We start from the raw sequence: 25,010 nt of genomic DNA on the forward strand, positions 1-25,010 counted from the left end.
TGGTGGGCCACTGTGTGAAACAGAATGGGCTTCTTTGGGCCTGATCCAGCAGGGCTGTTATATTCTTACAACCCACATCATCCCCAGCCCCAGCCCCATCACAATGATTGGGGATGATGGGAGTCGTAGTCCAACAACAACTGGGGACCCAAGGTTTGGAACCTCTGATTTAGGGTAGCATCTTGTTTGGCCTTAGACGTTGGCATTATTTATAAACCGCTTTTCAACAAAAGTGCCCAAAGTGGTTTACATAGAGAAATAAAAATAATGAAAGATAGCCCCCTCTCCCCAAAGGGCCCACAGTCTAAAAAGAAACAAAAGATAGGCAGCAGCAACAGCCATTGGAGGGATGCTGTGCTGGGGATGGATAGGGCCAGGTGCTCTCTCCCTTCTAAATATAAGAGAACAGCCGCTTTAAAGAGGTGCCTAAAATGACGTTTCTGCCACTCTAAGCACAGTTACTCAGAATTAAGCTGGGTCTGGTGCCACTTCAGCATCTTTTAACCCTCTTGTTAGTCACACAGTCAGTGGGGCAAAGCACTCGCTTATGAAGTTGGGATTCGAAGCAGTTTGTGGACTGCCAGTGTATCCAGCCAGGGAAGCCCGAGGCCTCTTCTGGGCTGCTGGTGCTGCTGCACACAGCTGCAGGGATGGACTTGGTGCTTGTGGGGCTCGTGATGTCAACAGGCCTTATTTCCCGGGATTGCAGCCTCTCTGCCTCTCCTGCCCGCTCCCCCCCATCACTCTCTCTTTTCTTCTCGCAGCTAACCGTTGGGCACCTCGGAAGGGTTGTGGAGGAGAAGAAATCGATCACTTTGCAAGATATCAGCTTGGTAGGTCAATCGGAGGTGGTACTTCTTCGCCCGGCTTGGCTCGTTTCTGGCATCGGTCCTCTGTATCGCTCTGACTAGCGGGCTGTGTATCCTCTAGAGGGCGCACTTTGCCTCTTCTGCTGCCTCCTCCTGGGCGAAGCTGGAATTACAGAGATGTGTGCTACACCCTTTGGCCTTCATGCTGCTTATATAGCAGGGACCACTTAGAATTTGCACATTTGTTTTAGCTGCTCCTTTTGTTTCCATAAAGGAGGGCAAACCTTCCTAGGGTGCCTTTCTTGGGCAGATTCGTGCCCATCAGAATGCCAATTTACAAGAGACACCAACACACATGAAGGGGAAAGAAAACTACCTGGTCTACCTCCATTACCCAGAAAATATTATTTTACCTGTGACACTTCATTCTGATGATGATGATGATGATTTTATTCATTGAATTTATATACCGCCTAGTATAAAAATCTCTAGGCAGTGTACAGAATTAAAAACAGAAAATATAACACATTTAAAATTAATAAAAAGATAAAAATCATAATAGATAAAAACACATTAATAACACATTAATTTTTTTTTAAAAATCAGATCTCAGTTGAAGGCCTGGGAAAACAGGTATGTCTTCAGGGTCCTCCTAAAAGCAAACAGAGGAGGAGATGCTCTCATTTCAGTGGGGAGTGTGTTCCAAAGCCCCGGGGCAGCCACAGAGAAGGCCCGGTCCCGAGTTGCCACCAAACGAGTTTGCAGCAACTGTAACCGGACCTCTCCAGAGGATCTTAATAGCAACAGGGTTCACGACAGAGAAGGTGCTGTCTTAAATACCCTGGACCTAAGCCGTTAAGGGCTTTATAGGTAATAACTAGCACTTTGTATTTCATTCGGAAATATATTGTTTGTTTAAAATATTTATAGCCTGTCCCTTCCAGCACACTGCTTACAGTAAACCAATACTGCAAAATACTTTTGCTGGCTTACAGTGAAAGAATAAAAGCATACAATCCACAATAAAAGAATAAAAGACAATAAAACACAATAAATCATCATAAAACACAATAAAAGACAGAAGCAGTTAATATAAACTATACACAAGATGAAACAGCAGTCGGGAGTATAACTAATTAACACCAGAAACCCATTTTCAGCTGTTTTTTAAACGTTTCTTCAAAAACGAGGGTTTTAAAGTTCTTTTAAAAACTAATCTGGGAAGGAAACTGATATTGTGCATGCTGCACCGCTTCAAAGCGACAAGTGTAAAAGGCTTGGGATGTAGCTTAGTTATAGGCAGTTGGTTTTTTTAAGGTGAGGAATTAGGCCATTACAATGGGTTTGTGCCGTGTCCAAAAACCAAAGGCTGAATTAAATCTCCCTTTGCCTCTTGTATTTAGAACCTGAGTTCAAAATGCTTCCATTTTCAGTAGTCCTCTAAACTCAGCCTTACGCAGGATGACCAGAAGGAAAAAGCAAGACTTCTAGAATGAGAAAGTACAAGCTACCTTCCTGCTATCGCCCTCTTAGGCCCTATCGTTTCTGGGAACCACCACCAGCACCACCAGCACCATCCCCGCCATGAGCCCCGGCCGGGTGATCATTTTCCTTCTGTATCTGGAAAGAGAGTCTTATTTACCTGATATGACATTCTGCATGGAATTTAACCCCTGAATAGTAAATTCCTAGCATTCCAGATTTTCTGTTTAGCAAGATGCAGCACTTGTGGGCGCAGAGAGATGCTTCCATGAATGCCCAACGATATCAAAAGCTGGGCTGGGGGCGTCAGTGGCCACCCGTGGGAACAGCTGCCCCTGATAAATGGAAGGTCAGAGGCCAAGCTGATGGGTTAGTTGCCTTTCACATTGGTCCGGCTGACCTGACGGAGCTCCTCAATTCCCCTGCGCTTTAATCCAAGACCTGTCCTGCCAGGAAGTTATTTAACCCGGCCTGCGGGGCAATCCGTCTTCTGTGCTTGAGTCGACAAATGGACCAGTGGGGCTAACAGAAGGGAAGGGAAGTTAAATGCATCCCTGGCGGGCCAAGAAATGGTCTTCCATCAAGGGGGCAAAGAGTGGATTGATGCAGCCTGTTTCTTGGCAGCCGGCTGTAGTGAGTGAAGTCGTAAGTAAGTGTTGTTTACTTGGTTCAGGTTTGGGTGGATGTGCGTCTGTGTCTGTATAGCTCAGCAGAAGAGCCCTGGCTTGGCACGGAAGAGGTCCCGGCCTCAATCGATGACATCTCCAGTTAAAAGGAGCTAGCAGGACTTGGGAAGGGAAGTCTCTGCAGGGAACTCTGGAGAGCGGCTGCCGGCCAGAGCAGAGCATGCTGGGACAGATGGCCCAATGGTCTCGCTCGGGATTATGGGAGCCAGTTGGCAGTGCACATGCTGTGCAATCAGGAAGTCCCCGGTTTGCTCTGCAGCCAAAAGCCCCTCAGATAGCAGGGCTGGGAGAGAGCCATCTGGGCCTGAGGCCCTGGAGAGATGCTGCCAGCTTGGGTGGTGGTTGTTAGGCATTTTGAACTCGGTCTCCCTTCTGGCCTGACCCGGCCTTCCAAACTTCTTGCCCAACACCCACTGACAACTAACTCAGGGCCAGCCCAGAATTTGTGGGTCCCTGTCACTTGCCAATGTGCCTTTCAAGCCAGAGAAATTATGAAGCTATGCACACGGGCAGGAGAAATTGGGCTAAGGGAGCCTAGCCCGATTTATCCTGGCCGTCTGTGGCCACGAGAGCCGTGTAGCTCCTGGCAGCAAACCACCTAAAGTGCCCCTCCCCTTAAAGAAGGCTCCGCTAACTCCATTTGGTTGCTCGTGTGCTGCCACAGTGTGGTGTGGTGCAAGAGGCAACACTCTGGGAGGGTCCCGGCACGCAGGGCATCCTGGGACTCCCAGGGGCCACACGGCCCCCGATTCCCGCAGCCTCCTCCGGCTCCGGGGCTAAGCCCGCTCTCCCCGCGGAACACACATCTCATGTGAAGCGCCTCTGTGTCTACAGGCAGAGGCACAATCTGATTTGTGTGGTGGAATCGCAGCCTCCTCAGGGGGACTGCGATCTTCATCCAGCGATGTGGCAACCGAAAGGCCTCTGCATCGTTGGAGGGATGGGAAGAACGTGGGGGGAGAAAAGTGCTTTTTGGAATGTTGCCTCAAGAGTTGCACACGAGAAGAACTCAGATTTGAATCCATAGGAAGGAGAAGAGCCGGGGGGATGGCGGGGGGAGGCTGGGATAAGTTGCCTAGTTCAGCCTGCAACGTGCTCTCTAAGCTTCCCTTGGAAACTGGGTCTCACATTTTGCTAGGGATTTCTTAATATTTGCATCCTTTAAAAGTTAGCATTTGGAGAGCCCGTAGCTTAGTGGTCGAGTCTGTGCTTGGCAGCAGAAGGTCCCAGGTTCCGTCCCTGGCGGCAGCATCTCCAGGTCGGGCTGGGAAAGGCTCCTGCCTGAAACCTTGGAGAGCTGCTGCCAGCCAGTGCAGACAGGACTTGGCTTGCTGGGCCAAGTGTCTTCTGCACTCCGCAGAAGGCAGCTTCCTGTGTTCGGCACAAGAGTGTGGTGCTAGAGCAGGGATTCTCAACGTGGGGTCTCCAGATGTTCTTGGACTTCAGCTCCCATAATCCCCAACCAAAAGCCACTGGGGCAGGGGATGATGGGAGCTGAAGTCCAATAATATCTGGAGAGCCGACATTGAGAACCCCTGTGCTAGAGGATCTAGGGGGTGTATAGAGGGGCAGTGCCATGAGGTCACAAAGAGTGCAATGTTAAAACTTGCTTGGGGAGCTTGGGAAGCTAAGGTGTGTATATTTAAACTCTGTAGCTATCCACTGCCCAGGAAAAAGAGATTTGCTTCTATTTTTTATTTGTATTGTTATATTTATGTGGCGCGTGTTTATACCACCATATCTACAAGTCATTGGGCAGTTTGCAATTTAAAACACAAACAGCAATTAAAACAGTAAATCAATTATAACAGTATAAAATATAGATAAAAATAACTTTACAACTTAAAACTTTAAAACTATGGGCTAAGTGCCTGATTAAGCAGGTGTGTTCTCAATTTTTCCTTCCAAACATCCAAAGATGGAGAGGCTCTAATTGTGTTAGGGAACGTGTTCTAAAGTCCTGGGGCAAGCTGAGAAAAAGCCTGGTTTGGGGTCGCCACCAAACGAGCCGGTGGCAACCACAACCAGACCTCCCTTGATGATCTTAATAGGCAGCAGGGTCCATGAAGAAGGAGGCCTTCTCTTCTAATCATACTATGGGGCTGTTGTCACACGCAGCCAAACCCAGGCTAGGGAAACCCATCCTGAGATAGGCTGCGCGTGAGAACCTCTGGGATCAGGCCCAGTCCCAAAGGGGCAACACCACCTAGCCCAGCTTTTTACCCCGGCTTTTAGTCAGGGTGTCATAAGAACATCAGAACAGCCCTGCTGGATCAGGCCCAAGGCCCATCTAGTCCAGCATCTCTGCCACAGGTGTCAGCACGCCCTTAACCCCTGCTCTGGGATCGTGTGTTAGCTCGGGCTGCGTTCAGTCCAAGCGGACACAGAGACAGGAGCCTAGAGTGCCCATTTCACGGGGGATCTCGTCAAGGCAGCCCAGACCACACTCGTGGCATGGTGCATTGTGGGGTATCCGGAGGCCGGGATGTGTCGGCCTCTGGAGCGCTGCGCTGCTCGGATCGTAGGAGAGCACGGTCCACGTTCCCAGCAACATTTCTGCTACCGTCTCGGGGGAGGGTGAGTTGGGTTCAAAACTGTGTTGGAAAATGGGATGGGGGAGAGGGCATGAACTAACCAGCGCGCAAAAGATGGAGGGAGGCCAGACCTCCTCCTCCTCCTCCTCCTCCTCCTCCTCCTTGCAAGTCATGCTTCCCAACCTAGAATCTCAGCCCCTAATCATACCAGACAAGTCAGCGTGCCTGGTTACTGCCTATTGTGGTCTACAAGCTGCGCCTCCTCCAAAGAGATGCGATCTCGTTTTCGGTGGCTCTTGGCCTGCTGTCGTAGACTTTAATTTCCTGTCATTGTGTGCTGAAGCCGTTGCATTTGGAGGTTAAGGCGCACATTTCAAATGCACAGGGAGGTGAACCGTTTCGGCCAGCGCTCCCTGTGATGAAAAGCAGCCGATGCTCCCGGCCTGGCCCACATCTCTGTGCATTTAGCCAAGCAGAGGCATAATTAAGACTCAATGTTAATCCGACAAGGAGCGTGACAAATCTAACAGGCACAGAGGACAAATTGGACACTCGAGGGCTCTTTAATTGGCCGGAGAAGGCAAAGCAAGAAATGCCGTTTAAGTAGGGCAGAGCCCAATTAGGGAAGGAGTGCCGTTTAGGTCTGCAGTCCATCCCCTGCGACCAGATTTATTCATTTAAAATATTTCTATCCTGCCCCTGCAGCACACTCCTGCTCAGGGCGGCTTACAAGAGCAGCATCGAAGCATAAAATTCATGACAACAAAAGATGACGAATCATCCTAAAGCACAATAAAAGACAAAGCAGATGATAGAAGAGGAGGAGGAAGGGGAGCAGGTCTTGTGGTAGAATCATCCTCTTTGCTAAGCAGGGTCTGCCCTGGTTTGCATTTGAATGGGAGACTACATGTGTGAGCAGTGGAAGAGATTCCCCTTAGGGCAGGGTTTCTCAACGTGTGGGTCCCCAGATGTAATTGGACTTCAGCTCCCATAATTCCCAACCAAAGACCACTGGGGCTGGGGATTATGGGAGTTGAAGTCCAATATCATCTGGGGACCCACACGTTGAGAAACCCAGCCTTAGGGGATGGGGCCGCTCTGGGAAGAACATCTGCCTGCTTGCCTGCAGTGGGTTCCAGGTTCCCTCCCTGGCAGCATCTCCAAGATAGGGCTGAGAGAGATTCCTGCCTACAACCTTGGAGAAGCCGCTGCCAGTCTGTGAAGACAGTACTGAGTTAGATGGACCGATGGTCTGACTCAGTATATGGCAGCTTTCTATGTCTCTATGTTCTTAAGACAAGGAGAACAGCAGCCAGGGTGAGAACTAGATGACAATCACAGCCATTTTTTCCAAGTTTCTTTATAAAGGAAGATTTTTAGGTTCTTTTTAAAACGAAGCAAAGAGGGAGACTGATGGATCCCTTCTGGGAGGGCATTCCAAAGAAAGGGGGCCACCACTGAGAAAGCCCCTCTGTCTAACCCTGGTTGCCGCCAACTGGATTTGTGTCAAGGGCTCCGGGCAAGTTTCAGTGCTGACCTTTCGCAGATCAAGAGGATGATGAGGATTCAGGATCTTTGTATCCTAGGGCAGCTCACACGGCATCCCAGTCACAAGTTGACCCCCTGTGGGTGAATGGGCCCCATAGGCAAGCGACCTGCAGTGCTCTGGTCTTACCTGAGTGCTGCTCTGTCCTTTCTCTCCCCACCAGGAAGAGCACAAGCAGCTGGCCAGCATGCTGGGCTTCGAAGTGACCGCCATGCTCTGTGTCCCGGTCATCAGCAGGGCCACCTCCCAGGTGGTGGCTTTGGCCTGCGCCTTCAACAAGCTCGGCGGAGAGAGGTGAGTCCCCCGGGGCCTCGCTCCTCACCACGGAGGAGCACTCCACGGGAATACATTCGCCCAACCAAGTCGCCTCGGAATTCCCTGCAAGATTTGGTTTTCTGGACATTCCTTAGATAGTCTTTGGATGTGTAAGGACTTGCTGAATGTTTGCCAAATATCTGATGCCTTCCTTTCGATGTTCTATTATATTCATATTGATGTTTGATCTTTGACAGAATCTGATAACTGATTTGCAGGTGTATTTGAAAGTATTTAACTCCTGGCATGCAACAGTGTGTAGTATTTGACTGCAGTTGACCCATAACATGGAGCAGTGTTCAGATTTGACAGTGTTTGACAGCTTGTGAGATCTCGTATTTGATGGCTGTCAAGATAATCAGGAGATGCTATTTAAAGCTAATGTTGAGATGACAATTCACACTAAAATGCAAAATTGAATTCTCACTTTGTAACGGATTACAGTCTTTGTCTCAGAGCTAGCTCACGCGATAGAAAGAAAATGCCGGGTCATCCCTGCTGAGCTGTATGGGTGGGCTTCTCACAAACCCTTTCTATATTTCCGTTAGATTTGAAATGCTGCCACCAAGCACCCTAAAGCTTGCAGAGAACTGGACCAGTGGATTGGGTGCTTTAATCCAAGGTCCCTCTGTAACCTTGGATTACAGAGGAACCTTGTAACCTTGCATTTTCTTGTATTGGGCAAGAAAATGGCCAATATTGTATTGGGATCTCCATCTCCCTGGAGATGCTGCCAGGGAGGGAATCTAGGACATCCAAGCATGCAGGGGATCTTCCCAGAGCAGCCCCATCCCCTCAGGGGAATATCTTGCAGTGCTCAGACATGTAGTCTCCCAATCATATGCAAACCAGGACAGACCCTGCTTGGCAAAGGGGACAAGGCGTGCTTGCTACCACAAGCAATGGGGCCGCTCTGGGGAGAGCACCTGTCGGCTTGCATGCAGAAGGCCCCAAGTCCCCTCCCTGGCAGCATCTCCAAGACAGGGCTGAGAGAGATTCCTGCCTGCAACCTGGGAGAAGCCACTGCCAGTCTGTGTAGGCAATCCTGAGCTAGTTGGACCAAGGGTCTGACTCGGTAGAAGGCAGCTTCCTATGTCCCTGTGCCTCTGTGTTCCCCATTGCCAAAAACACCCCCTCCCCTTCCACTGCCTATCCATGGGGTGGTGAGAAACCTGCCTGGGCCCCTGAGCTGTGAGCCACCCCTCCTCCCCGGCCCCGATCCATGGCTGTCCAAGGCACGTGCCCTCCTCCCACGTTTGTCTACTTCCTGCAGCTACACAGACATGGATGAGCACAAAATCCAGCACTGCTTCCGCTACACCTCCACCGTCCTGACCAGCACCCTGGCCTTCCAGAAGGAGCAGAAACTCAAGTGCGAGTGCCAGGTAAGGGACACGCATGCACGCTCACAACGGATCGCGGCCAGGGGCTGGTTGGCCTGCCTTTGAATCTATTAGACCAGGAGCTCCCAACCGCAGGCCTCCGGAGGTCGTCGGACTACAACTCCCATCATCCCCAGCCTTTGGCCTGTGTTGTTGGGATTCAGGGGAGTTGCTGTCCAGCAACCTCGGGGGGCCCAACACCAAATCTGTTTCCAGCCTGAAAGGCAGGGGTTGGACTGCAACTCCCATCAGCCTCCAGCCATTGTGCTGGGGATGATGGGAGTTGTAGTCCGACAACACCTGGGTACCCAAGGTTGGAAACCACTGTATTAGATACTTGCATTCAGAGGTGTTTTTTGTCCCAACAGTTAACTGGCGTTTTTGAGTGTCCCAGTCAAAGGCTTGAAAAGTCTTCTTCAGCCTCTGCTCCTCCTCCTCCTCCTCCAATTGAAAAGGGGGGGGTTCTAAGGGGGAGGAGGAGCTCAGCACCTCCCCAGGAGCAAGTGAGGCACAGAACATCACTTCCTGCTGAGAAGCAAGGGGGTCCTCCCCATCCTTTTGTGGCCGGGGCCTTCTGCTTCCCGGCACCCTCTCCCCTTTCCGTGGGGTCTTCTCCCCATTGAGGAAGGTGCAGGGGGGGAGAGATTTGGGGAGGGCCTGGCAGCAGCGGAAGGGTGCGAGGCCCCTTAGAGCTGGGCCCTGCTTAAATGGGACTGTGCACCATTCCCGTTGGGGCGGCCTTCTTCAAGGGGGAGAGGGGGCACCTCCAGCCCACCGTTCCTGGTACTCGGACAGCCTCACTTGGGTGCTGGTTGCTGCCCTTCCACACAGGCAGGTGACTCGTCCTAGCAGATGTGCCCCAGGCAGCCGCCCCCTGCTCAGCCGCCCCCTATGCATCTGCTAGCTGACGGGGATGAATGACGCTGTCATGTTTTGGAAGAAGGATTCGCTGGAAGCCCCGGGCAGACATTTGATTATTGCTTGATCTTTTTTTTCCAATTCAGAAGGAAAGGGAAATAGAAGTTTCTTTTGCTCAGATACGTTTTGCAGGGACCCTGGCATTCTAAGCCAGAGGTTCCCTACCTTGGGCTCCCAGATGTTGTTGGACTACAACCCCTATCGTCCATGGCCATAGTGGATGATGGGAGTTGTAGTCCAACCACATCTGGGGCCCCAAAGCTGAAACCCCTGTCCTAAGCCACAGAGAGAGGAATGATTGGCACGGATCTATCTGGAGCAAACGTTTAGGGAACTCTTCATTTTGATTAGACCCACTCAGAAATGAAGTGATATTCATTCATTCATTCAATTTATATACCGCCCTTCCTAAAGTGGCTCTGGGCAGTCTACATTCAAATCTCCCAACATTTTGACAGAAAGACTTCACTGTGATGTTGTGTTGAACTCTTTGATGGGCCGCAGCTGGGCTTTGGGCAGTTATGCCTGGAAACCAGAGTTCCCTCTAACAGGGCTTCCCAGATGTGGCTGACTACAACTCCCAGAATCCCCAGCCAACGGCCACTGCAGCTAGTGATGCTGGGAGTTGTAGTGAACAACATCTGGGCATCCCTGTTAGAGGGAACAGTGCTGGAAACATCTAAAAGAAAGCTTGTGTCTAGGCCTGAGCCAAAGTTTTGTCCTAAGATTTGGAGGGCGAGGGGAGGAGGAAGAGCCCTTGTAATTGTCCAGGCTCAGTGTCTGTTTTGCAGCATCAGTTTTCCTAGCGGCTGTCTTTTCCTTTTATCCAGAAGCCAGCAACTCAGGCTTCTCCTTTCTCTCCCTTCTGCCTGGTTCAAGAGCCAGACTGCCTGCAGACTGGCCATTTGTCAGGTCAAGCTACGTGGTTAACTGTGCAGCTCTACCTGACGAACAGCCGGCCTGCAGGCAGCGCGGCTCTCGGGCCAAGTGAAAGGGAGAAGAGGAGCCACCCAACTTGCTGCTGGGAAGCAGAGGCGGCTGTGCCTCCTTTGCCTCCCACTCCTGGCTCATTAGGGCCTGTCACTACTGCCAGGAGTATCACACGCTGACATCAGCTGGTATAACCTGATGGTGAGCGGACTTCTGGGTTAATGAGAGATGCGCCACCAGGGCCCGACATGCAGACTGACAAAGTGCCTGTGCAAGGGACACTGCACTAATGCAAGGCTCTCCCGCTCGCTACTGGTGTGAAACCTGGCGCTTGTATTCCAGGCTGGAGTTCTGCTATCGTATGAAGCATGTCAGCACCGCCTCTGGCACCCCTTCTGTGCTTCAAAGGGAACTTTTGCACAATAGTACATTTTTGCAAAAAAAACCCCGACTTTGTGCAGCAGTGCAGTCTTCTTGCAGAAGCGCAAAGGTCCTTTCACAAGTCCAGCATTATCTGGATGTCAGGCAGCAGGTTCACCAGGACACCACCCCCCACCTCCACCCAAAATATTCCTGCAATGACCCCCCTCAACTTAATCTCCTGCAAAAGGGGTGACGAAATTGCAGGCAAGCATCGCAGCTCCGTTTATAAACGCTGCTTCTGGGCCAACCATGTGCCTGTGGCGCCCCCTGGTGGTGCCAGTGGGCTTTGCAGGGCAAGAAAATAGCAAAGTTAATGTCGGCCAGGGGTTTCGAATAACTTGGGCGCCCAGATGTTGTTGGACTTCAGCTCCCATAATCCTCAGCCACAGTGACTGAAGACCATTGTGGCTGGGGATTATAGGCGAGGAAGTGCAACAACATCTAGGGACCACTGTTCCCTCTAAGAGGGATTCCCAGATGCTGTTCACTACAACTCCCAGCATCCCCAGCTGCAGTGACCTTTGGCTGGGGATTCTGGGAGTTGTAGTCATCCACATCTGGGAAGCCCTCTTAGAGGGAACACTGCTAGGTAGACAGTGTTCTACCTAGACCCGGATCACGACCAGGTCGTGATAGACCCGGATCATGACCGAAAAAGCAAAGAAGTTAACTGGTTCCAATGGATTATGAATACACATGGAAACTGATCTGGTGTGTGAATGCAGGGGTTCTCAATCTTGGGTCCCCATATGTTATATTGGACTACAACATCTGGGGACCCAGGGTTGAGAACCCCTGAGTTATTGGATTTTCTAGAGGGCAGAGCTCCTGTGATGTTAATAGCATCTTTAGATGGGAGAATTCTGGGAATTGCAGCTTCTCTTACCATCACAGCATCATATCAAGTGAAAATGTACATGGTACAATTAGAAACATGCCCCCAAGTGAACTGTTACTCAAGTCAAAACTGCATGTATTTCCATTCGTGCCACCATTTCTAAATTTCTTCTTCCTGGGGGTAGGAATGAAAAAAGAAGTTTCTCCTCCATGCTTTCAGACTGGCTTGATATTTTCATTTTTAGCCATCTTCTGATGTTGCCGGGGTCAGTCTGATTCTTGCTGAGATGGGAAGAATGGGTGGTATAACTTTCTTTAATTCTAGTAATAAGTGGCAAGACAAATAAATATCACTTCCCTTTCCCCCTCCTAGGCTCTCTTGCAAGTGGCCAAGAACCTCTTCACACATCTTGGTAAGTGCACTCAGCCCTTGTTTAGGTGTATCTCTGAGACTAATCCTTCCTGGTTGCAGGAGCTAGGCGCTTTCCAGATTAGCCACTCAGAAGCTGCTAAATGCCTCGTTCCGGCAAATTGCATTCAAACCGTAAAAACTGCAGGGAGAGCAGTCTCGCGGAAACGAACAACCTGAAAAAACAGCAACTTTTTTACACCGGATACGCGACGTCATAGCACTTTACTGCAGCGATTGAATTCGAAACAAGGCCTTGGAAATGTGAACGGCACCCTGCTGTCAGCCTAGGGACTGCGGTGTCACCACACAGGAAGTGTGGAAGCACACTTCCGAGATCCGCCATGACCCCGTCGCAGGGTCTAATTTGGAAAGCGCCTTGGGGGTGCTCCTGTTTTGAGATCATGAGCCTCTTCTCACGATCTGTGGGAAGGGCTAGAGGGCGGACTGCGGGGAGAGTGGTTTAAACTTACCCTCCCTGCAGATGATCATGGCGCTGTTGCTGGGCACGTTCCCCGGGCACCCAGACAATTTCCTGCACACCACGGCAGCGGGGAGGGTCGGGGGCTGGGATATATCATCCTGGCCCCCAGAACTACCAGGATGCACCATGTGACTGCATGGTGCATCTTGGGGGGGACCCCCCCATCTCTAGGCTCCCCACAGTGGAGTTTGGGAGGGTGGCTAATTAGGCAGGGTTGCTGCCATGGAGCCTCCAGGATTGGGCCCAATCCCGGCATGGAAAACCAGGCTGGGCTCCCTTAGCGCAGTTTTGCACACACCTGTGAATAGCCTCCATGTGTTAGAAAAAAGCAAGGTTGGAGGCCAGGAGTACAATCCAGCTCCCCACCCCCAGCCTTGCTTTTATCTAGCACACAATCTCAAAACGGGAGCACACCCAGCTCCAGCAACCGGGTAGGACTTCTCTCCTGCCCAGTTTCTGGTTGCCACTGGCTTTCGATGGCCAGTAGGGCTGAATATTTAGCATGTTGATACCCATGCTGGTGGGGCGGGCTAGATGTCTGGGGCGGGGTAGACCATACGTTGAATCAATCCATTAATGTTTTCACGAGGCATGTGTTGCCAACTTAGGAACAAAGGAAGCTGCCTTATGCTGAGTCAGACCATTGGCCTATCTAGCTCAGTATGGTCTACACAAAACTATGGCAGTGGCTTCTCCAAGGTTACAGGCAGGAGTCTCTCTCAGCCCGATCTTGGAGATGCTGCCAGGGAGGGAACTTGGAATCTTCTGCAGGCAAGCAGGCAGGTGCTCTTCCCAGAGTGGCCCCATCCCTTGAGGGAAATCTCTTACGGTGCTCACCCATGTGGTCTCCCATTCAAATGCTAACCAGGGCAGACTCTGCTTAGCAAAGGGGACCTTTCGTGCTTGCGACCACAAGACCAGCTCTCCTCCCTGATGAACCAGCTCTCCTCCATGCTTTGCTTAACAAAGAGGATAGAATAGAAATGTACCACAAATAATAACTGTCATGTGCAGCCGGAGGTGATGGATTCCCGGAGACACATACAGGCAAACCCCTCTCTCTGGGCTTCCTAACCGGGTCCTTCTTCCCCTGGCAGATGACGTGTCGGTGCTGCTGCAAGAGATCATCACAGAAGCACGGAATCTCAGCAATGCCGAAATGTGAGTTTCTTGCAGGACGGACAACCCACATTCCTGGGGCCCCCTTCCCACCTGCTTCTGTGGTGCAGGGCCCAGGGGGTGCCATTCCTGCACGCCAGCCCCTCCTGGTGGCCAGCTCCCACTCGAACTGGCCTGGCTCGAGGGCTTGACCTCAAGCCGGACTGGGCCTGTTTTGGCTCGAGGTTGAGCCGAACCCGCTGAGCTGGTCCAGGGCCAGTTCAGGGTTTTAAAAACACACAAAATGGCGGACTTACAGCCATTGCGGGGCTTCCAGGGGATGCTACTGCGGCCATAGGGGGGTGTGTGTCTCCTGATGTTACCCTTCCCCTCGCTGGCCTCCCCGACAGTCATTTTCAGCCCCTTCCGGCCATTTTTGGCCCATTACAGGCTTCTCTGTGGTGGCGGCGGCCATTTTGGAGGCCGCCATGCATACCCACTGGCCATCCACATGACTGGATCCTCCCGATGGCCGGCAGATGGCAGCTGTCATTTCTTTGACTCAGAACCCCCATAGAATGATGCTGCGTGGTGATGTCAGACAGCTGTTGAGTTTTGCCCCAACTCCCCCAACGTTGGGGGGGAGGGGGCGGTTTCCTTCCAGTTTGCTCCTCAGTCCCGTTTCCCCCCCCCACTGCCATTGAAGATGGCATTCCTCACCTGAAAGTCTTTGTCTCAGCCCTCATTGTGAAGTTGGGGTATTCTTTCTCCCCCTCTGGGCACTAGGCGTCTCCTTGTGGTTTCTCCGTCCCCAGACATATATTGTCTGCCTGAGACAGGGTGTGCTGTGCAGTGGCAGAAGGAGGACAACCTGGGTGCTTCCCTCCCACCCCTAAGCAGGGACTCATTCTTGGGTGCAGCTGCTATGAAACGGCACCTCCTCCACAGGGCCGAATGGCGGCTAGGCCAAGCAAGCTGAGCTGGACGAGCCGGGACCTCGCCTCCCCCCTGCTCCTTTATACCCATGACCCACCAACCTCCGGTATCCCTGACAAGCATAAAACTAGTGTGGAATAATAACAGAAGTGTCAGTACCTTTGACCATGCGCAGAATATTGCTGGACTACAATCCCTCTCATCCCCAGCTGAAGGCCATTTTGGCTGGGGATGATGGGTTTTGTAGTTCATCTGGGGACCCAATTGTGGGAATCCTTGGCCTGAGGAGTGGCTTCCAGGTCAAAGACAGAAACTCCAGGGTCCCGCTTGAGACATGGTATCTCTCATTTGAGAAAGGGAGGATTTCCAAAGGGGTTGTCTTCATCTCACTGGGGCTGGACAGGCAGCGCGGCTGAGATGAAGGCTTCTGTGAGGCCAAGGCACGTGGCAAATGAGCGAGAGGCCCCCCATGCACCTCTTGACCCCGGAGGGCTCCTCTCCCACAATCCCTTTTGGAATACTGAAGGAGGCCAACACTGAAGCTGGTGGTTCTCTTGCAGATGCTCCGTTTTCCTGCTTGACAGAAGCAACCACGAACTGGTGGCCAAGGTTTTCGATGGGGGCGTCGTGGATGACGAGGTAAGAGCCAGCAGGGCGTGCTCAGGAGGCTCAAGGTGGCACCCCGTGCATGGAATTGCCTCCCCAGGGAGGCCCGCTTGGCTTCACCACTTGGTTCTTCTAGACGCCTGGCAGAGACCACTCCTCTGATTCTGAAGACTAATTTTAAAGTTTTTACATTGTTTCATATTGTATTTTGTATTTTGTTGCTGTTGTTTGGTGTGTTGTGATTTCATGTGTTATGTGTTTCTACTTGATGTCCTAATGCTATGTTGTGAGCTGCCCAGAGAACAATTTGTGATGGGGAGACTAACAAATAATGTTTATTATTTTTGTTTGCACAGTCAGACAGGTGTTATTGACTGGTTTGTTTTATCCAGACATCGAGTCCTTCCCAAGGACCTGGGATGCCAGAATTTTATTGTCAATGGTTATAGATATCGTCGCAGAATATAGGCTGTTCCCAGTAAAGCTGCTTTTTGTGACTGGCTGATGGTGATTTCTGTGGCCCCTCTGGTGTTGAGGTGCTCTTCAAGGTCTTTGGGAACTGCACCCAGGGCGCCAATGACCACTGGGATTATTTTGGTCTTCTTCCCAGTAGTAATTGGTGCCTAGGTGCAATTCCAAAACACCTTGAAGAGCACCTCAACACCATAGGGGTTTATTATTTATTATTATAATGTTTATTTATTTAGTATTATTATTATTATTTAATTAAAGGTTGGGAGCCTCTGTGATAGAGCTTTCTAAAACCACGCATGCTCCAGTGGCTAGGGGCTGGTTTTATGATTCTGAATGTTGGGTAGGTTTGGGACCCTTCTCTGCCCTTCATGGCTGCAGCTCATAAGAACAGAAGCACAGCCCTGCTCCTGGATCCAGCCCAAGGAAACCTACCTAGTCCAGCATCCTGCTTCACACAGTGGCCCACCCGATGGTGCCTCCGGGAAGCCCACAGGCAGGAGCACATCTATCATGCTTCCTCCTCCTGCTGCTCCCCCTCACCGGTTTTCACAAGGCAAAATACTTCCCTTGGGGAAGGGGGGGGACACGGTGGCATCAGGCCCTCCCACAGGCAAGTGGAGTGTCTTTCCCTGCTGGCATTTCTCCCTGAATGTCAAGTTCTCTGGCAGGAAAAGGTCCTTCCGCCTCCAGTGGGGGCTCACGTGGATATTTTCCTGCCAGAGATCCTGGGAATTATCCACGTCCCCAGATCATTGGCAGGAAAGAATAACCCATGTGTCATTTCTTGGAGCCCAGTTTTCTCTGCACGGGTGAACTGCTGGGAGCCATGCATTAAGTTCCCGGTGGCTAGACCACCTAATTGCATACACCCCCGCCCGGTTAAACGAGGTTAGTGAAGCAAGTGCTAATCACCCCGCTAAACTCCGCTAATCGCCCCGTTTTGGTGATTGTGTGCCGCTGCTGTGTGGCTCCGTGCCATGGTGGCACATGAGTAGACCCCCCAACCGGGAGGCTACAACAAGTCTCACAGTGTCGGGGGTCCCCCCAGAATGCCCACGCACTCACGTGGGGCCCGCTGGGACTACCGGGGGGGGGGGAGGCGACCCTCAATCCCCACCACCCCTAGCGGCTCTGTGTGGGAGCCAGTAATCGTGTGAGCAGCCAATCCAGCCACCCAGGGAGGGTTGGTGTGTGGGGAGATGCTTGTGTGTGGGGAGAGTGTGTCAAGGCCACTCTCCCCGTCAAATCCCATCTGCCTCTACACTGCTTGTGTGAAGAGCCTCATTAAAAAGCCTCTCTCAAGTTTTAAGATCTTTTTTCAAAACTCTGAGGGAGGAAGCCTGGCGAAGCCCTTCTGGGAGGCTAACATGATGTCCTGGCTGCAGGTGCAGAACCCACATGCGCGATCTATGGGGTAGCCCCCATTCTGTCCGTTGTTCTCCTTTCTTGCCCCAGAGCTATGAGATCCGGATCCCGGCTGACCAGGGCATAGCGGGTCACGTGGCCACCACGGGGAAGATCCTCAACATCAAGGACGCCTATTCCCACCCCCTCTTCTACCGCGGCGTGGACGACAGCACCGGCTTCCGCACCAGGAATATCCTCTGCTTCCCTATCAAGGATGAAAATCAGGGTGAGGAGAACCAGCAGCTCCCGGAGGAATGGGTGGGTCGGGGCCAAGGAGTCCGATTGACCTCCGGCCCTGATGCGAAAGCTGTGCACAGGGGTGGCCCCTTCATGAGGCCAGCTGGAGCAGTCGCCTCAAACCACAGATGGTGAAGGCACCTGGAGGGCAGCGAGACTCTCCCCCCTCTGTGGTCATCAGAGGGCTTTGGGGGACCAGATCGGTCTCTGGGGTTTCTGGGGAGACCATATCATGCCTGTTTTCAAGCAGTTGCACCGGCTGCCAATATGTTTCCAGGGGGGATAGAAAGTGCTGGGAATTGCTTTTAGAGTCCTAAACGGTCTAGGACTGCGTTACCTGGAAGAGCACCTTCTTCAGCATGGTGCGCGCTGCACATTAAGGTCACCGAGAGAGGTCTATCACCACCAGCTGCCGCTAGCTGGTCTGGCAGTGACATGCCTTTTCTGTAGCTGCTTCTGGGTTGTTGAACACACTCCCTACAGCTATCCAAGGCTTGAGATTTTCACCAGAGAATTGTACGATTTTCACTTATTTTATTTTGTTTTATTTTAATTTATTCCGCCCAAACTTACATCTCTGGGCAGTTAACTTTAAAAGTGCCTTAAAGACACATCTTTTTAGCCTGGCCTTTAGTGATTTTCAAATGGTTTCAAACGGTTTAAATTTTTAATTGTTTTAATGGGTTATTTATTTTAATTTTATCTGCTTTTAGCCTACTTTCCTTAGGGAAAAGTAAGCTTTTGAGATCACCCAGCTTTCTGTGTCTGTGTCTGTGTCTGTGTGTGCGTGTGTTTGTTTCCCTATCAACTTCTCAATGCCTGGGCCACTTTGGACCAAATTTGGTACAGCTGCAGGGACAAATAGGAACACCTCAACAGTTTGTTGATGATGTCATCTACCCCAATTCAAGATGGCGGGTGTGTGAATGTTTGAGGAGTGGAAACCAATTTGAACCAAATTTGCTACAGCTGTAGGGACACATAGGGACACCTTAACCGTGTAATTTGTGATGATGTCATCCACCACAGTTCAAGATGGCAGATGCGTGAACGTTTGAGGCTCACGTGGGCTAACTTGCAAAGATGCTAATTATCCATTAAGATTATAGTGAAAGAAAAGTAGGCAGTTTAGTTCTTACCAGAACTTCTTGTTATTTATGTGAGCCACCTACAGCCATCTGGGTGAGGCAGTTTAAAATTATTAATTTTATTATTATTATTATTATTATTATTATTATTATTATTATTATTAATCTGACTCTCTCCTCACATTCCTTGCAAACCTTGAAGAGGAGGCTGCTGCAATTCCCCCACTCCCTGAGCCATTTCCAAAGCATACAATGGTCAGTTCTGAAAGGGGGCCAGCCCCCACCAGGGGCATGGGGCAAGGCAGCCTTTTGCAGCTTTCATGAGGTGCTGGAATCTATTGAGCCATCCAGGATGGGTGCGAGGGTGTTTCAGCCAGCCCCATTCGCCTTCCTCCTTTCCTGGAATGTGGGTTGGGTTGGAGTACACACGGGCGCCATTCAGGGCCTCCACTTCTCTCTGAGCTCCTCATAAATGGTGCTGGGAGTCTTTTCACACTGGCAAGATGCCTCTCAAGACCAGTTGCGGGGAGCAAGACCAGGAGAGAGGGAATCATGCCCTCACCTCTGGCCTCTGAGCTTCTCAGGGCCATCTGCTGGGCCACTGCGGGAAACAGGGGGCTGGGCTCAATCGGCTTCCTTGGGCCTGATCCAGCAGGACTGTTCTTATTTTTTTTATTTATATTTGTATACCGCCCTTCGTCCTAATACCCCAGGGACACAGCTAGAAGTCTAAAAAGAGCAAAGGACAGCTCATTGACCCAAAGCCTGGATCAAAAGGGCAGTCTTCACTTTCCTCCTAACTAAAGGCTGGGAGAGAGGGATCTATGCAGGTCTCAGCAGGGAGCGGGTTCCACAGCCTGGGGGCAACAACGGAGAAGGCCCTGTCCTGAGTGCTCAACCAACAGGTCTCAGCAGGTGTTGGCACGCCAAGCAGAGCCCTCCCAGCTGATCACATCAGATTCAGATGGGAGCAGATGGTCCTGAAGGTACCCAGGATAAGGGTATCCTAAGGTACCCTTATATGATGACGCTAGTGCTGGTTCAATCTCTACCTTCTTCCTCCAAACCAGCAGGGGGGCGCCATATTTCTCTTCCTCTTTGCTTCTTCCAGAGGTCATCGGAGTGGCTGAGCTGGTTAACAAAATCAACGGGCCTTGGTTCAGCAAGTTCGATGAGGACCTGGCCACCGCCTTCTCCATCTACTGCGGCATCAGCATTGCCCACGTAAGCCTTGCCCTTCCTTGCTGGGTGTTTCCTCCTGGCAACTTGTGGGGCTAAGCAACTTCCCGACATGCCAGGGACCAGCTCTCCCTCCCCCTTCTTTCTGGGGAGAGGAGGGGATCTTGAGGCCAACAGACTTGCAGGGGATCCACAGATGCTGCTGATGCCAGAGCACCATCAGTTGGCAACCCCCCTTTCCTGGGGGAGCTGAGTCGTGGTTTCCTTTGCTCCTCCAGTCGCTGCTCTACAAGAAGGTCCATGAGGCGCAGTACCGGAGCCACCTGGCCAACGAGATGATGATGTACCATATGCAGGTAAGGGGGGCTGGAGGCTCTCCGGAAAGGTGCAGCTCTCTGCGTGTGCCGCCCCTGGTTCTTCTCCACGTCCAAGCATGCCATCATGATCCATCATGGGGGCATAGATTGGCAAATGTGTGTGACTTCCACCATATTGTCCGTCTCTGCTGGTGCCCAAGTCCCCAGCTGGTGCTCTTGCTGGACCCCAGTTTGGATCGCCCATGGGCAGTGTTATTTGTCCCCTGGCAATTGCAGCTGGGGATCATGGGAGCTGTAGTCTGGGGATCCCTGTTACAGGGAACACTGACCGGGGGGCTCCCTCGGAGCAGTGGGCTACCCCTCAGCCTTGTTCCTCTCCATGAGCTCAGCCCCCTCCACTCTGCCCCCTGGGCCTCTCTCAAATAGCCCCTCGCAGCCTCCCTGCCTCGCTGGTCTGGTGGAAGCTTAGCACCTCCAGCTTAGCACCCATGCCTAGGAGCACACTGGGGAGTGGGCTCCATCCACCCTGTCCCCTTGTGTGGGGTGGCATTATTCCAGCTTGGCATCTGGACACATTTGCATGCCACAACTGCCACCTGAGTGAACAGATCCTAGTCAATGAGTTGTATGGATTTTTTGTCGACGATTGATTAATGGTTTAGTTAGGGTGGCATAAATTTACATATTGATAAAAACAATTGTTCAGATGCAAAAACTTTCTTTGTTTTGAGGAAGAGAGAGGGAGGGCGGGAGGGCGCAAGCAGGACTCTGTCCTAGAAGAGTTGTTCCCTCCTGTGAGTGAGAAAAGGGAGAATCCTTCTTTTGAGATTATGCTTGTCATCTCCAAATTTTTATAAATGCTTATAATAAAAATCATTATTTTTTAAAAACAAAATTGGTTGCTTGGTTAATCAGAAGCACTGTTTTAGTTTATTATAATTTTTGATTAGATTAATCTAATTGATCAATCAATTAAATGTTGCAGCCATGACACACATCAACCAGGTCTGCCCTGGTTGAATGGGAGACTAGAAGTGTGAGCACTGGAAGAGATTCCCCTCAGGGGATGGAGCCGCTCTGAGAAGAGCAGAAGGTTCCAAGTTCCCTCCCTGGCAGCATCTCCAAGATAGGGCTGTGAGACATTCCTGCCTGCAACCTTGGAGAAGCCGCTGCCAGTCTGTGAAGACAATACTGAGCTAGATAGACCAATGGTCTGACTCAGTATAATGCAGCTTCCTATGGTCCTAAGAAGGCCGTCCCTGTTTCTGTGCAGATCTGCAGCTGGCATGCTAGCAGGGATCAGACGGAAAGTGTTGACAGCTCTGTCCAAAAATGCTAGTTGGCAAGGAAAGCTTGCTCACTGGCATCCCCTCCCCCCGGAATAATGTGCCAAATTAATCAAAAGTAGCCAACGGCCCTTCTTCCTTTTAGCAATTATGCACTGCTTGTATCACAGGAAAGAACAATCACTCCCAAACACCAGCCCGTGGTAGGCCCAACTTTAGAAGCCAGCATTCATGGGACAACCAACACAACAATCCAGAATAGGCTCCAGGTCCTTTCAGTCAGAGACTTTTATCATTTGCTGGTATCCATTAATCAACTATGCAAACAACCATCCCTCCATCCGACACATTACAAATGTACACTTTGTATTCTGGAACAACGTCCTTTCTCTCTGATAAGACTCTGCGGCTTGCTTTTTGTTATGTTTATCGGTTTTTCTCTTATTAACCTGTTATGAAATACTCAATAAAATTTGAATTTTTGAAAAATGATGTACGGCTTCCCTTCCAGGTATCAGATGATGAATACAACAAGCTTCTCAACGAGGGAATTCAACCCGTTCCAGCCATCGACACAGACTTTGCCAAATTCACCTACACGCCACGTTCTCTTCCTGAGGACGACACATCTATGGTAAGCAATAGTCTCTCTTGTCCTCCCCGGCTCATGAGCACTGCCACCCTTCTCCTTCATATAATTAAGAAAGTATGTCCAGCCTATAAGGGTGGGATGTGATAGCACCTGAAATCCCACCACAAGCATGATGAAAGTGTCCCATAACCCAGCCACCCAGTCGGGGGGCCACCCTTTCCATTGACTGGGCTGCCTGCATGACCCCTTTGAATTCTTATCCTTGGGAAGGAGAAAGTACTTTAGGCATCCTGTGAAACTTGGAATGAGAGCAAGGCGATGCAGGGTTGAGATTTTAGCTAGTTGTACTTTTTGTAGCAATTTAAGCAGACTTTAATTGAATTTTAACTATGGATTCTGGTGATACTCAAAAGTCACTGGCTGAGAAACAAGCTTTCAGGGCTCATAACAAAGAACCAAAGAAGTGGTGAGCATTACGAGAGCCTGAATTCTTATCTGGCTCAGATTAATATCCAAGTTGGGAGAGAATTTCCCACGTATCCCTACACCCCCTCCTCCCTTACCTTTGAAGAATACTTGCCCAGATGCTGCAGCAGGACTCCAGACATGGAAAGACAGAGGAAATGTCTCCCTCCCTCCCCTCTGTGAAGCACTGGTAGTATCTCAGGCCCTTGGGAAATGTAGTTTTCCTAAGGGTTACTGGCATTGCAATAGTCTTTCTGCAACTAGGATGTTGCCACTACTACTTCCTCAGTCAGGCTGGGTAAGTTTTCTAAAAAGGGAAAGGGGGGGGAGAATGTATGGTCTAGGGCAGGGCTTCCCAACCTGTGATATTCCAGATGTTGCTGAACTACAACTCCCACCATCCCCAGCTGCAATTAATTGTGGTTTGGGATGATGGGAGTTGTGATTCAGCAACACCTGGAGTGCCACAGATTGGGAACCCTTGCTCTAGAGCGGTGAATTGGGATTGGTCCAGAAATAAGCCAAACCTGTTTTCCATGGTGGGGGAACAGTTTGCCTGTTTCTGAGCCTATCCAGTGTTAGCAATGGGAATCTCATGTATCTCTAGTTTAACCTTGCTGGTTACCAGCCCCAAGTCGTTTGGATGGAACAGTGAGTGGATCAGCAAACCATGTCATCCACCCATCTCTTCCCTCCGTCCATGCAGGGTGTCCTGACATTTAGCATTCCTCCTGACCTGACCTCTGCTCTCTCCCTCTCTTTTCCCTGTAGGCCATACTCAGCATGTTACAGGACATGAATTTCATCAGCAGCTACAAAATTGACCGGCAGACCCTGGTCAGGTAGGATGTGGATCCAGGCATCTTTCCGCTGCCCTTCTTTCCTCTCCCTCCCATCAGCACAGAATTGCAGGTTGTTGGCATCCCCCCACCACCACCACCACCAGGCATCCGGGCTTTATTTAGATACCATTAATCTATAGAATTATCTGCCACGGGATGTGGTGATGGCCACCAGCTTGGATGGCTTGAAAAGGGGCTCAGACAAATTCATGGAGGACAGGGCTATCCATGGCTACTGGTCTGGCTGGCTGTGGGCCATCTCTAGCCTCAGAGGCAAGATGCCTCTAAAACCCAGTTGCAAGGGAGCAACAGCAAGAGAGAGGGCATGCCCTCAACTCCTGCCTGTGGGCTTCTCAGGGGCTTCTGGTGGGCCACTGTGAGAAACAGGATGCTGGACTGGATGAGCCTTCTTGGGCCTGATCCAGCAGGGCTGTTCCTATGTTCTTGAGATCTCGTCTCCCTGCCTTGGTCCCACTTAGGTTCCTGGGGTCTGTGCAACTGCTATTTACATTTAAGAAACAAAGACCCCTGTCACACGGTCTGGGGATGGTCTAAGCTTGGCCACCACCAAGTAGCTCATAGTGAGATATAACACTAAGGCCAGACTATAATCTCTCACTATAGCTACTCCATGGTGGTCAAGCTTTTTTCCACCAGGGTGCCAAGGGTCCGTTCCGATGGAGGCACACTAGCAGAGTCCAAGGGATCCTGGTGTGGTTTTGGCTCTAATCCACTGAGCCAGGAAGAGGCAGGTGGGAACCTAGAGCAGGAGTGGCTGCTGCAGTCCAGTTTGCTTGTTTGTTTGCTTGTTTAGTACATTTATATACCAACCCATACAAAAAGGTCCCTGGGTGGTCCACAATACAATACAATACAATACAATACAATACAATACAATGCAATACAATGAATATGTAGATACCACTTTCCAACTAAAGTTTCCAAAGCAGTTTACACAGAAATAAAATAAAATAAAATAAAATAAAATAAAATGGCTCCCTGTCCCCAAAGGGCTCACAATCTGAAAAGAAAAAAGAAAAAGAAAAAAGAAACATAGGATAGATACCAGCAACAGCCACTGGAGGGATGCTGTGCCAGGGATGGATAGGGTCGGTTGCTCTCCCCCTGCTCGATAAAGAGAATCACCACTTTTAAAAGATGCCTCTTGCTCAGTTAGCAGGGGATAACTGACAGTTATCAATAAAACCACTAAAACATTAATATAATTAACACAATTTAAAATACAATAAAAACTCTAAAACCAAAGCTTTAAAACTATAAACTAAAAGCCTGACTAAACAGGTATGTTTTTAGGTCCTTCTTGAAAACATTCAGAGAAGGGGAAACTCTCATTTCTTTAGGAAGCACGTTCCAGAGTCCCAGGGCAACTCTGGAAAACTCCCCTGGTGTTGCAGGGGATCAACAGCAGGAGAGGGGGCATGCCTTTGCCTCTTGGCCACAGGCAAGAAGGAAGGAACAACAAGGAACACAGAGGCATCTGGTGGGCCACTGTGCGAAACAGGATGCTGGACTAGATGGGCTTCCTTGGGCCTGATCCAGCAGGGCTGTTCTTATATTAGACGCAGGTGGAAGCAGGTACCAAAAAGAAGAACATTCATGAGAATAAAATATGTGATTGTATCTTTATTTACTGTGCTGGTGGTGCATATATAATAACCTGGGGTCTTAGCATTAAAGGTGGTATATAAATATAATGAAGATAATGTT

The 25,010-nt window shown here is 50.5% G+C and overlaps 1 protein-coding gene across 3 annotated transcripts in view; it reads left to right on the forward strand.

The window, feature by feature from the left end:
• PDE2A (phosphodiesterase 2A) overlaps positions 1 to 25,010 on the forward strand; it is a 434,647-nt gene that overhangs the window by 390,101 nt on the left and 19,536 nt on the right. For all 3 annotated transcript variants that reach the window (XM_053307709.1, XM_053307711.1, XM_053307710.1), the window contains 11 exons: positions 765 to 833; positions 7,221 to 7,351; positions 8,646 to 8,757; positions 12,236 to 12,275; positions 13,853 to 13,916; positions 15,350 to 15,428; positions 17,325 to 17,502; positions 19,713 to 19,825; positions 20,059 to 20,136; positions 21,895 to 22,017; positions 23,212 to 23,282. In XM_053307709.1, coding sequence (XP_053163684.1) covers positions 765 to 833; positions 7,221 to 7,351; positions 8,646 to 8,757; positions 12,236 to 12,275; positions 13,853 to 13,916; positions 15,350 to 15,428; positions 17,325 to 17,502; positions 19,713 to 19,825; positions 20,059 to 20,136; positions 21,895 to 22,017; positions 23,212 to 23,282 — 1,058 coding nt within the window. The remainder of the gene's footprint in view (positions 1 to 764; positions 834 to 7,220; positions 7,352 to 8,645; positions 8,758 to 12,235; positions 12,276 to 13,852; positions 13,917 to 15,349; positions 15,429 to 17,324; positions 17,503 to 19,712; positions 19,826 to 20,058; positions 20,137 to 21,894; positions 22,018 to 23,211; positions 23,283 to 25,010) is intronic.

Source organism: Hemicordylus capensis, chromosome 3, assembly GCF_027244095.1.
Source record: "Hemicordylus capensis ecotype Gifberg chromosome 3, rHemCap1.1.pri, whole genome shotgun sequence".
NCBI lineage: Eukaryota > Metazoa > Chordata > Lepidosauria > Squamata > Cordylidae > Hemicordylus > Hemicordylus capensis.